At 38.1% G+C, this 13,803-nt stretch overlaps 1 protein-coding gene and 1 long non-coding RNA gene across 2 annotated transcripts in view; one reads left to right on the top strand and one right to left on the bottom strand.

Moving 5' to 3' along the window:
• Positions 1 to 13,803, top strand: part of LOC310635778 — a 306,456-nt gene that overhangs the window by 71,006 nt on the left and 221,647 nt on the right. The window lies entirely within an intron of this gene.
• CBX5 (chromobox 5) overlaps positions 1 to 13,803 on the bottom strand; it is a 46,031-nt gene that overhangs the window by 24,902 nt on the left and 7,326 nt on the right. Inside the window, exon 2 of the mRNA XM_083353047.1 lies at positions 781 to 958. Coding sequence (XP_083209173.1) covers positions 781 to 917 — 137 coding nt within the window. The 5' untranslated portion in view covers positions 918 to 958. The remainder of the gene's footprint in view (positions 1 to 780; positions 959 to 13,803) is intronic.

The raw sequence follows: 13,803 nt of genomic DNA, 5'->3' as shown, positions 1-13,803 counted from the left end.
GTGATAGACGGTATCAAAGGCTACTAAGAGATTCAGAAGAACAAGGATGGTCACATCCAAGCCTCACTGTAGGACAGCCATAAGAGTGACCGACATGCTTCCATCCCGTGCCCAGGTCTGAACCCAAACTACCAAGGGTTAAGATAATCTACCCTCCAAAGCCTTCTGCAATTGCAGCACCACCACTTAATCAAAAAAAGGAAGATGATGTTTGTCTAATTTTGCTGTTATCTAGACCTGTCTCTTAAGGAAGTTCTTTATGGGCTTCTAGGATTTCCCCTTCTCTCAAAGACATTGATTACAGCCTGGATCCTACTTCTAAGTTCCCTTTTTGACTGCTTTTATTAGCCAGGGGGGGGGGCAAAGGTCCAGTCCACAATGGGGAAGCTAAGATCACAGAATTAATTATTGCAGAATTAATGTTATAGTGTGGAGTGGAGGGAATTAACTTTTTTTCCTTCATGCAGCTTTTTAAGCAATTGTGCTGGTGAATAACTCAAGTGGAACTACCAACTCTGTGAAGTGAGAGAGGGAACGCAGATGCCAGTATTTCCAAAACACATTTTAATATCCCAGGCTTTGCCTCATGACCCACTTGTTTAAATGGATGCACGCCACTCTTATTTGGAGTGAGCAAAGCAAGCTCCCACCTGTGGGGTTTACCTTCCTCCTTTAAGGGAAAGCTTGAAAAATGGCAATGGATTTTTAATTTGAAACACTGCCTGGAGCTCTGCTACCAAGAAAGATCAAAGCCCAAATCAGAAGGAAAGTTGGACTTACTCAGAGAATCCTTTCCACTTGAGAAGATACTCCACTTGACCCTTCACAACACGCCTGTCTAGAACCTTCTCCACAACATATTCCTCCTCATCTTCAGAGGACGAACTATCTGCTGTCCTCTTGTTTCTTTTTCCCATAGCGCAGAAGTTGTACCTAATGCACCAAGGCTACCCAATTCCTGCAAATCGGAAGTGAAATGTTAATTGGTGGTAACTGCAAACCGGTTTTCTGTTTCCATAAATCTCATGCTAAACATCCATCCATATAGTACACATCTCAAAGATCTCATGTCCGATTACTAACATTTTTTACGAGGAAATCTGGAAGCATATTTTAGAGAATTTCTATATCAAGGAGAAAAAAACAGTTAATACTTTTCTTCCATGTTCTTCTTTAAGATGGTTGATACAAGCATAATAACCCACAAAGCCGCATACAATGTTAAAGCTACCTATATACAGCTGAAATATTAACTGTTTTGATAGTAGTTGCTAAGGACTATACAGTTGTACTAATTGATATAATTTATAACATCCCCCAAAAACTATCTCATAAAAATCCACAATAACATTAGTCCACAACTCATTAAATATCAATATTTATTGTAGATCTGATTGGAATTCAACAGAGTATCGTTTTCATTTTAAATACAAAGTTCTTTGTAGATAAACAATGAGTACCGTATATCTAAATCAAATCTTCCACATGTATTAATATATCCCTAGACCCTATTTATTTAAATTCTATCTTTCCTCTAAAAAGTGTTTTAAAATAGGTATCAATTATTTAAGATGAATGACTGAAAACAAGAAAGTCTTGTCCTTGCATGTGTCCACAGATATTCATTCTGCAGTATCTTATTCTTAAAATGAATGGTAATTTCACATACATTTTAAATGAATAATTCATATAACGCTTCTAGAAAACAAATTTGTCATTGTCATCTGCTATGTACAAAGGACCTGTAAGACTGTTTAAAAATTTGAGAAGTTTAAAAATCTTCTCAAGCAGAGGGAGCATCCTGATTATGATTCTCCCCCATTTAACGTTAAGTGCATGAAGAAATGTACCTCCCACTTTTTACACGTCTTCTTGAAAACAAATCAGAATGAAACTGACTGAATTCAGACTTTTTTTACTCCACCTTCGAGCAGAATTAAAATTTAAAATTTTCTAATTTAGCTTACTTGGCCTCAGGATCCAGATTCCACCAAATCCAATATATATTCACAGAAAACTCTGATGAACTTGCAGGGATTACTAAAGTTATGCTGTTAGAATAATGTTGAACATAAAAAACCCATGTTTTTGTGCTTTCTAATAATCACTGTATATGTATTCAGTATAAAAGTTTCCAGATACTAAGGCAGTATTTCACTTCCTGGAAGTAAGAACCAATGAACTCATTTGTACTTACTTTTGAACACAGTAGAAAGATAAATTTGCACTCTAAGTAACTTAGTTGAGGAAAGAAAAGCCAGAAAGTATGTCAAGTTGGAATTTACAAGAAGTTACCATTATAACAGGAACTGTAGTTACTTGATAGTCTACATCCTGTTTTTCAAAAGTTCAAGAGGGCTTCCATGGGGATTGCACTTCCTTTCATCATCTCCACAACAATCTTGTGAGATGGATTAGTATGAACGTGACTGGCCCAAAGTTACACAGTAATTTTCCATGGCCAAAAGTGGATTTAAACCTGGGTCTTCTTGATCAAAGTCCAATACATTAACCGTTATACTAGTGTGATGCACAGAAAATTTACATGTGCTTGTATTACTAGATTCCCCTTATTACTCATGTTACAGAAGCATATAAACATTATACTTGGTGGTATAGTGACTAGGGAAAGGGGTCATTCTGGGAATATTAGAAATGTGGATAGAGAGTGGATTTCAAAAAGGAAGATCTAGGAATAAAAAGAGAAGGGGGGAGGGGGGAGAAACAGAAATGACACTTTTGACAGCAAGTGTCCCCTGACATGAAATATTTAAATCTTTGCTGCAACGGTAATTGGATGTTTACTTTGTTTAAAAAAAAACCCTTCAAATATTGCTCTACTTGTACACAGTTAAAAGATAAACACATTATCTTAAATCCACATCTTCCCATTGTAAAAACAAAACATACGCATACATAATAGGTTACTTATGTTCATAGCAGTTAGAGAATCCATTTGTTAATTAGGTAATTTAGTGGATGTATATTGATAGACAAAATTACATTGTAAAATGCCATACAAATAAGTGAAAGTTTGATTCAAAAGTGAGGGTGAAAGACTAAATAACTGAAATGATTGATTCTTCTTATGACCTACAGTCCCACTGCTACAGCTACAATAATCTGGAATGCAGTGACGTTGTGTTCATGGATCAGTAGTTAAAAATTCTGTCACAGCTACTTATAAAAAGGCATTATTTTTCCAGCAATTTATAACTTGGCTATAAACATTCACCACAGTTTGAAATATTGGCTTACAAGGACTCAGCTCTGAATGAATGCTAATATTCCGCCCTTCAAAGAAACACGTGGAGTTGATTGATTACATGCTATTAGTGAGCACATAGCTAGACTTCTTCCAAGATGATCTGTCTCCAATCTGGCTCTTCAGGTCTTCCAAGAGTAAAAAATCAATTACCTGTACCATATGAGTTACCAGACTACAAGGAGGAAGGGGAGTAATCATACTTTCCTTTGGCAATTATAAATTACATTCCCAGTTTTAAATAATTTGAATGTAATAGATGATTAGTTCATAAACACTATTCAGCTTTGCTTGGTGCAGAGCTTTAAAAAACTTATTAATTACATGATTTTCATTAATATAATTACACAATACTGAAATAAAACTATGTCATTTAAACTGCTCTATTAACAATGGTAATTTTATTTTGCATTTTATCTCTAAACAGATTTTATCCACCCATTGTCTAAGACCAAAATGAAATTGTGTGTATTGTTTCTAAAGTCTTTTAAACTGAGTTCTGGAAATCTGTTTTACTATACTTCCAGAAGACTAAAACCGTTAAGTATGACAGAGAGGGAGCACAGGGTGAGGACATTTATATTTAAACCATTATTTTATTTATTAGTGATATGACTGCAAAAAAACGAACAAGCTCAGAAAGCACCAAGGACCCCTCAACTTGAAGTCTTTAAACTTTTGCAATCTATAACAGTGTGGTGCTAAACTCCATTTATTTCTGAACAAGAGTTTAATATTTTCACATTTAATAGATTGCATTTAAATTGTCTTAACCAAGTCTATCTACTCTGCAAAATACTATTAACCTAGAGATCAACAAAAGAAATTTTAAAAGCAATCTCCTTGTGGGGACCAAGCAGCACTGAATGACAAGTCACTTTGGCAAACATAAGAGAAACAGTGACAAATAAACCTTGACATGCACTTATGTTTTATTTGCTCACAAATTGTCTAAAACCCTTTAATTCTTTGTAATAAGGCTAAAAGGAGTATTTCTCTGCTTGTTGAAACATCTGTTCACAACCAGTCACCGTTAAATGTCTCAAGCTCCAATAAACCAACCTATATACCGTGTTTTCCCCAAAGTAAGACCTATCCCAAAAATAAGCCCTAGCTTGATTTTTTTTGGGGGGTGGGCCTAATATAAGCCCTAGATATGGGACGAGGTACACCCTAAAAATCAAGCTGTGTGGGGGGGTGGAGTTGCCCCATGCGTCCCACACCCACTTTCCATTGCAGCCTGCCTCTCCTCGCCAGCCCACTTCTGCAGTATCCCCTGGCCTGCATTTCGCCATCAAAGGCCTTTCCAGAAGGCCTCTGCAGCCAAGAACTGAGCTATGGAATCCATAGCTCAGTTCTCGGCTGCAGAGGCCTTCCAGAAAGGCCTCTGACGGTGAAATGCAGGCCGGAGCTCCATTCTCAGCTGCAGTGGCATTTCCTTCGGCCACAGAAGTGGGCCGCCTGGGTGGGGCTGTGAGTGCCGCCACTATGAGGTAAGACACCCCCCCAAAATAAGACCTAATGCCTCTTTTGGAGGCAAAAAAAGACCTGGTTTTATTTTCAGGGAAACACAATATATATGCAGGGTCGAGATTTCAGGTAAGCAATGTAAAAACAAAAATGTAGAATGCTGTAACTAGACTGTATTAAACCAGTGGTAGACAGCATATTATCTACAACTAACATTCTATACTTCATATGAATATGTTTGTGATTTATCCTAGCAAATATCTTTAGACCATGTAAAATTGATAAGAACTCAATATTTATTTATTTACAGAATGTATATGGCTGCTGGTTCAACTTGAACAATATGACTCAAAGTGGCTTACAACTCACCCAAACAACAATTAACAATAAAATTAATGACAGGCAAGCTGATTCATATTCATACTATTTCAGTCATTTTGTTACGAGATGGGTGGCAAATAAATTTAATAAATAAATTTCCTGATGGGAACTTACTCAGGCCCCAACACTCTGGGTAGTCATATTTTTAAGCCATTTCTAAACAGAGCCAACTGAAAAATGAGGGGGAAATGGCTCTTATTACATGGCACTGTTTTACTGAAGAGAACCCAAAGCATGCCCTCTATTAAAATGAAAGGGACAAGCAGATGTCTTTAGGAAGAGGTAATCACAAAAAATAACCCAATCCTTTGCCCAATAGGATTTTTTAAGTATGATCAGCACCTTACATTACACCTGGAAGCTACTAGAGAGCCACTGCAGCTTACAATACCTGGGTAAGCAAAGGTGTGCCATAACCACCCACACTGATAGATTCTGCACCAAGCATAGCTTTTAGGTGGTCTTTAGAGGAAGCTGTCCTGTCCTGACCCAAAGAAATTAAGAGACAGGAAAGTCTTGTATTTTTATTAAATAGGCTTTCAAGCAGAACTCTAATGGCAAACAGTTTGGATTGAGGGCAACTAAGGAGTTGAGGAACATGATGAGATAAATGAGAGAGTTGTCACCAACCGATCTGTGAGGCATATGGTTCCCCTTATATAGTGCTGGCATGACCTGGATTTGTTCCTTTGACAGGGCAGGACTGGGTACTTTGTTCAGCCCCTCCGCTCCTCCCAGCAGGCCTTTGCATGGGGGTGGGTGGGTGGGGGTGGTGTTGGCTCTACCTCTTCTGAGGCCAGTGATAACTGCCTCTCTTGGTTGCTATGCAACACTGCCTTTTCTGCTTGCAACTCTTCCAGTTGAATCACTTCAGGCTGATAAGCCTCTTCATTTTCCAAATCTAAGCTGACCCTGACCTTATCCTCTCCTCCCTGTAGACTAAGTCCTGGACGTCTTTGTATACCATCAATGAAACAGGCATGTGAGGCAGGGAGGAAGAACATCACTGACATCTTCCCAGGAATGCTCCTCTGATCCATAACCTTTCCAACCCACCAGATGCTAGAGACAGCTGTGATGGAGCGAAGTGTACCTATTATTCAGATTCCCTATTATTCAGGTTCTCCTTCAAGCACAATAGGTGGTGGGATTAGTGTGGAGGAACAATGAGGACTGGGAGGCAGCAGGATCCAGAAAGAAATGATGAAATACAGGATGAACATAGAAGTAATTTGAGCCGGAAATCATTAGGTTGATAATAGGAATGGTCCTAGGAAGCAGTGATCCAATTTCTTTACTGGGTTACAGGTAGCGAGATACTTACATGATACCCATTCTACGTTCACACAACTATCGGAGGATCTGCCTGGCGACAATGGTCAGCAGTGTTTATAAAATCTGTGGCCTTCTGAAATTGATTTTGAAGAACTTGATGAATAGCTTGTAGTTACTGCAAGAGCTGATCTGAGTTTGGGACAGAAGAAACTGGTGAGTTCAGTGGAAAAAATCAGAGGTGGAAGCCCTAGTTAGCGTTGAATGGCAATTGGCTGGAGGTATATTGTGCATTATTATAAGCAAACTCCACCTATGCTAGCTGTCTTGGAGTTACACCAGGAAGGATTTAAAAACCATATGCTTGTGGGAAAAATGGTTAAGATTGTGTTTCTGCTCACTTAGTTATATAGAAGTGAAAAAGTTGAGAGATAAAGGGAAGCTAAATCATATCAGAATGGAGTTGAAGAGCTATAAAGACAATGTGTGCATGTATATATTGAATGTAAGGATGGAAAGGTATTAAGAGACATAGTGAATATTTTTGGTGCAAACGACATTAAGTTAAGTTTCTGGGGTTTTCCTTATCTAATTAGACTGAGAGATACACAGAAGGGTAGTTTACTAAGTCGTACTTTTCTGTACTTTGCGTAGTGCTCCTTATCTCAAAAGGAAACAATGTGTTTTTAAAAAATAAGATATTCTGATGGTTGTGTAATTATTATTGAGTATTTTGGAGAACAATTAATCAAACTAAACAGATGCACATGACATTGAACTATATTAGGAAGATATAAGAAATTGTGGTTATAATAGGAGCAGAACAGAAAAAGGGATATTCAGACACTAATGTACTGAAGTGTCTCAGATGATCCACTGTGTAGAATGATACAGATAATTGCAGGTCTGTTGTTAGGTGCGAGGTCATGTCCGACCCACCGCGACCCCATGGACAACATTCCTCCAGGCCTTCCTGTCCTCTACCATCTTCTGGAGTTCATTTAGGCTCACGCCTATTGCTTCAGTGACTCCATCCAGCCATCTCATTCTCTGTCTTCCCATTCTTCTCTTGCCCTCAACCTTTCCCAGCATTAGGCTCTTCTCCAGTGAGTCCTTCCTTCTCATTAGGTGGCCAAAGTATTTGAGTTTCAACTTCAGGATCTGGCCTTCTAAAGAGCAGTCAGGGTTGATCTCCTCTACAGCTAACCGGTTTGAACACCTTGCAGTCCAAGGGACTCGCAGGAGTCTTCTCCAGCACCATAGTTCAAAGGCCTCAATTCTTTGGCATTCAGCCTTTCTTATGGTCCAACTTTCACAGCCATACATTGCAACTGGGAAGACCATAGCCTTGACTATACACACTTTTGCTGACAGGGTGATGTCTCTGCTTTTTAGTGTGCTGTCTAGATTTGCCATGGCTTTCCTCCCTAGGAACAAGCGTCTTTTAACTTCTTGGCTACAGTCCCCATCTGCAGTGATCTTGGAGCCCAGGAAAATAAAATCTGTCACTACCTCCATTTCTTCCCCATCTATTTGCCAGGAATTGAGAGGGCCGGATGCCATGATCTTGGTTTTCTTAATGTTAAGTTTCAAGCCAACTTTTGCACTCTCCTTCAAGAGGCTCTTTAATTCTTCTTCACTTTCTGCCATTAGTGTGGAATCATCTGCATATCTTAGGTTGTTGATATTTCTCCCGGCAATCTTAATTCCAACTTTTGATTCATCTAGCCTTGCCTTTCTCATGATGTGCTCTGCATATAAGTTAAATAGGAAGGGTGACAGTATACAGCCTTGCCGGACTCCTTTCCCAATTTTGAACCAATCAGTGGTTCCGTGTCCAGTTCTCGCTGTTGCTTCTTGACCCGCATATAGGTTTCTCAAGAGACAAATAAGATGGTCTGGTACTCCTATCTCTTTAAGAACTTGCCACAGTTTGTTGTGATCCACACAATCAAAGGCTTTAGCATAGTCAATGAAGCAGAAGTAGATGTTTTTCTGGAACTCCCTAGCTTTCTCCATGATCCAGCGTATGTTAGCAATTTGATCTCTAGTTCCTCTGCCTCTTCGAAATCCTGCCTGTACTTCTGGTAGTTCTCGATCCACATACTGCTGGAGTCTAGCTTGTAGAATTTTAAGCATAACTTTACTAGCATGAGAAATGAGTGCAATGGTGCGATAGTTTGAACATTCTTTGGCACTGCCTTTCTTTGGAATTGGAATGTAAACTGATCTTTTCCAATCCTGTGGCCACTGTTGAGTTTTCCAAATTTGCTGGCAAATTGAGTGTAGCACTTTTACTGCATCGTCTTTTAAGATTTTGAATAGCTCAACTGGAATACTGTCACCTCCACTAGCTTTGTTGTTGCTCAGTTTTTCTAAGGCCCACCACTTCACATTCTAGGATGTCTGGCTCGAGGTCAGTGACCACCTCATTGTGGTTATCAGGGACGTTAAGCTCATTCTTGTATAGTTCTTCTGTGTAATTTTGCCACCTCTTCTTAATCTCTTCTGCCTCTGTTAGGTCCCTGCCATTTTGCTCCTTTATCATGCCATTTTTGCATGAAACGTTCCCTTCATCTTTCCAATTTTCTTGAAGAGATCTCTGGTCCTCCCTATTCTATTGTTTTCTTCTATTTCTTTGCACTTTTCATTTAAGAAGGCATTCTTATCTCTTCTAGCTATTCTCTGGAATTCTGCATTCAATTGAGCATATCTTCTTTTCCTCCCTTGCCTTTCGCTTCCCTCCTTTCCTCAGCTATTTGCAAAGCTTCCTCAGACAGCCATTTTGCTTCCTTGCTTTTTCTTTGGGATGGTTTTAGCTGCTACGTCTTGTACACTATTATTATTAGAGTAACCCAATTCAAGCAGAAGTATTTTTGAACTGCTGATAGCCCTTTCAAAACATCTCAATTAATTGCACTTGAAATGTTTGCTCACTGTTCTGCTCTATAGAAAAATGATTTGTGACTGATCAATGCCTTAGTAGCTGTTCTTCAATGTTTAGAAGCCATTCAAGAACTCAAGTCTGACCTAAGAAGTCTCTTGAAAAAATTATATGACATCATTAAATTTTTAAATTCCATATAAAAATTATTGCTTTTAGAATTTGTTTAAACTTATTTTATTTAGACGAACTAAGTCCTCTTGGGTATTCAGAGTCGTGATACCTAAAGTCAGGACACACGTTTTGCTGTATGTGGATTTAATAATGCCACTATATAAGCAAAAACACACAGAGACATGGGAAGGGATTATTAGCTTTCAGTGTTCTTTCTTTTTATTATACGCCAAGCAATTGCCAGTATTTTTGAGGATTACCTATAGTGGGCGTTTAGAGGAGATCTTAATGAGATGAATTGATGCTCTTCTACTTGCATATAGGTAGTCCTCCCCTCTGACCACAATTGGGCCTGGAACTTCCATCATTGAGAAAAGCAGTTAAGGAAGACATATGAGGCTGTTTTGCTCAATGACTGCCAGCTCTTCCCATTGTGTTCATTAAGCAACTAAGTGGATCATTATCACTGAACAAAAGTCAAACACTAGGAGAGAATCTGGGCTTTCCAGGCTTGGTGAAGTGGATTATCAAGAGTTGCAAAGCAAGTAAAAGCAGTAGGATAAAGTTTCTGAAATGTTCTCATAGTTCATAATCTTAAACTATATCTAACTTACATTACATGATTGTTGCAACTATAAATAAGAGTACCTGAAACTATGCAAATTATCTTTTTTTAAAAAACAAGTGGTTAAAATAAATTATAAAAATGTCCTCTCCTAGAATTAACCCCCATTCTACCCAATGCGTTCAATTATGTGCAATTCCTGGTTACCTGCAGCTACCACTTAAATATGAATTTAAGTGGTAGCTGCACTAAGCTAATAATCCTCTTATAAAATGAACCTGATGGATACACCGGATTCTGTTCTGGCAGCTAGTTTCCATTTTTAATTATAAAGTTCAAAGGAAAAAGTAATCTGTGTACATTTCTTTTTTGGGTCTGTTCTACAAATAAATTCCAAAGCATAGCCTTATCAGACAAAGCCCATAGAAATCTCAAGTATATTCAGTAAATTTTAAAAGTGGCTGAAATTTAATTATCTACCAAAAGTTGATTAAAGGCATGGCAATGCCTCTTCAGATGTGTCATATAATTCTGTATTGTCACTCCAATGCATTTGTCATACAAATTATGTTCAAGTTATAAAGCCTAAAATCAAAATAGCTTTGAGGTTTCATCATGCAAGAGTACCCTTGGCAGATTCTTAACCATCCATTATAATACAAAGCAATTTTTCTTTACAACAATTTAAAAGCTGCAAAAAATATAATGGTTGATGACGGGAGAAACAAACCGCACTAGAGGTTATTGAACCTTGTAAGTTTTCTGAAGTGTCACCCTTGACATTTTAGTTTGAGTAATTGTGCCACAATATCTTAAAATGTGCCCAGTGTTGCAAACACAGTGTTATTTGAATGGCAACCAAAAATTTGGTTCCAAAAATGAAAACACAAATAGAAAGCTTTCTAATAGTCTTGTTGGCTTTATAAAATGAATCAAGTTATGCAATTTAGAGAACTGAGAAAAATGTCAGAAAAATACCGCTCACTAGAGCCATAAATATAAAATCTAACAAACTTGTTCTAATATGAATAGCACAATACTTTTTAAATGCATACGCATGTTAATGTAAGAATTGGTTTCACAAAGTTATTTCTCCCTCCTGATGAAGGAATGATCTTTCTCCTATAACACTAAGCACATCAAAACACAGCATGACGACAATCCTGAAAACTGACCAGTTTCACCTGCATAAAGGACCAACATGCCCCCTTCCACCTATTTGTTCTAAATAACCTTGGGGGAAGAGTGACCATGTCATATTAAAATTCAATATAAAGCAGACATAAGCAATAGAACACAATCAAACCAGAGTCCTAGATCAGTAGTTCCCAACCTTTGCAGCCCAGCTGGGCAGGGGTGAGGGGAATCAGGCTGCATGAGTGGTGGGCTGGTGCATGCAACTCAACTCGTGCAAGCAGCTGGGCAGCTCATGCGAGCAGTCGACCTACGCATCTGCATGCTGGCCCAAGCTTGCGCGGACTGGTTGCAAATAGGCCATGGCCCCATAATCGGCCGTATCCTGGGGATTGGGAACCCCTGTCCTAGACTTTAAAAGAGCTAATTTCAACAAACTTAGAGAGAGCTTGGGAAGGATACCATGGATGAGAATCATAAAGGGGAAAACAACCCAAGAAGCATGGGAAATACTAAAGAATATAATTATAAAAGCCTAGTCCACCACAGTATCACTGAAGAAGAAAAATAAAAATATTCAAGAAGAAACCAGTAACTTGCACAGAAAAAACTTACACAAATAATTCTCTAACAAACTGAAAGATAAGTACAAAAAATGGAAAGAGGGACACATAACTACCAGCAAATAGTTCGAATTTGCAAAGATGAAGTCAGGAAAGTTAAGGCTCAGAATGAAGTAAAACGTGCAATAAATAACAAAAAAATAAAAAGTTTCAACATATAAAAAATGGGGGGGAAAGAGGAAACAATTGGTCACTAATGGGAGATGATAACTAAGAAGTAACAGGCAGTAGAGAAAAAGAAGAGCTGCTCAACTCATTCTTTGCACCAGAAAATATAGCCCAACCTACCAAAAATGTAGTAAAAGACAGTCTAGAAATAAAAATTAAAATAAGCAAGAGAATGGTAAGAGAACACCTCTCTGTTCTAGATGAGTTCAGGACCTGATGGATTGCATCCCAGAGTTCTGAAGGAGCTGGCAGATGTTATCTCAGAAACATTTAACATATCTTTCAAAGATCCTGGAGCACTGGGGAATTACCAGAGGACTGGAAAATAACTGATGTGGTCCCCATTTTCAAAAAAAAGGGGAAAAATGATCCAGGAAACTACGGACCAATTAACCTGACATCAATACCTGGGAAGATCCTGGAAAAGATGATCAAGCAACAGATTTGCAAGCACCTAGAAACTAAAGAAGTTATAACCAAAAGCCAATATGGGTTTGTCAAAAACAGATCATGCCAAACAAATCTTATTTCATTCTTTGACAAAGTGACTAAACTAGTGGACCAGCAAAATGCTGTGGACATAGTATAGCTAAATTTCAATAAGACCACAACCTACTTCTTAGTAAGTTAGAAAAATGAGAGATAGACAGCATCACCACCAGATGGCTTCTTAACTGGTTGAAAATCGCACTCAATGTGTAGTTGTTAATGAAACTACATCTACATAAAAGGAAGCAGTAGGGGAGCTCCAAGGTTCTGTTTCAGGCCCAGTACTCTTGCATATCTTCATAAAAAATCTAGATGATGGAATAGAAAGAAAATTCATCAAATTTGCAGATGACACCAAACTAGCTGGTATAGCCAACACCCTCAAAATCCAGATGGATCTCTATAGACTTGAACCCTGGGCCCTATCTAACAAAATTAAATTCAATGTAGAAAACACTTAGGTTTTACACTTAGGAAAGAAAAAACAAATTAGATGAAACTTGACTCACCAGCAGTAACTGGGATCTTGGGAGTCTCGCAGGATAATCACTTAAATATGAGCCAACAATGTACTGCAGCGGCCAAAAAAGGCAATGCAATCCTAGGCTGCATTAACAGAGGGACAGAATCAAGATCATGAAAAGTGATACCATCATTTATAATGCCTTGGTAAGACCACACTTGGAATATTGCATCCAATTTTGGTCACAATATAAAAAATAATATTGAGACTTTGGAAAAATTGCAAAGAGCAACAAAGATGATTGGGGGCTGAAGGCTAAAACATATGAAGAACGGTTGCAGGAATTGGGTATTTCTAGTCTAGTGAAAAGAGGAACTAGTGGTGACATGGAGGGGTTGCCACAAAGAAGAAAGGGTCAACCTATTTTCCAAAGCACCAGAAGGCAAAACAAACAGTGGATGAAAATTGAACAATGAGAGAAGCAACCTAGAAATAAGGAGAAATTTCCTGACAGCATGGTTTTCTAAAGCTTTTGCCTTTAGAAGTGGTAGGTGCTCCAACACTGGAGGCTTTTAAGAAGGAACTGGACAACCATTTGTCTAAAATGGTAGAGGGTCTCCTGTTAAGAAGGGGTTTGGACTAGAAGACCTCCAAGGTACTTTACAACTCTTGTTATTCTGTAAATATGGGTAATTTCTATATATGTAGCCCTGAGTTTCTGAAACAATAAGCCAAGCTTTCCTGACATGAATATTCATATCTTCAGTCTATCTGGCCTTCAATATATGACATTTTGGCTTTCAATAAGTGTTAATTTTACCAAAATCCCAAAGAGTTATTTTTTCAGAATGTTTAAAATATTCTTGGATTGCAAATAATTTTAATATATGTCTATATAGTTCAAAAACAAACATA

The sequence above is a fragment of the Vipera ursinii genome, assembly GCF_947247035.1.
Source record: "Vipera ursinii genome assembly, chromosome: 2".
NCBI classification, from domain to species: Eukaryota; Metazoa; Chordata; class Lepidosauria; order Squamata; family Viperidae; genus Vipera; species Vipera ursinii.
This window is presented reverse-complemented; position numbering and strand designations above follow the sequence as displayed.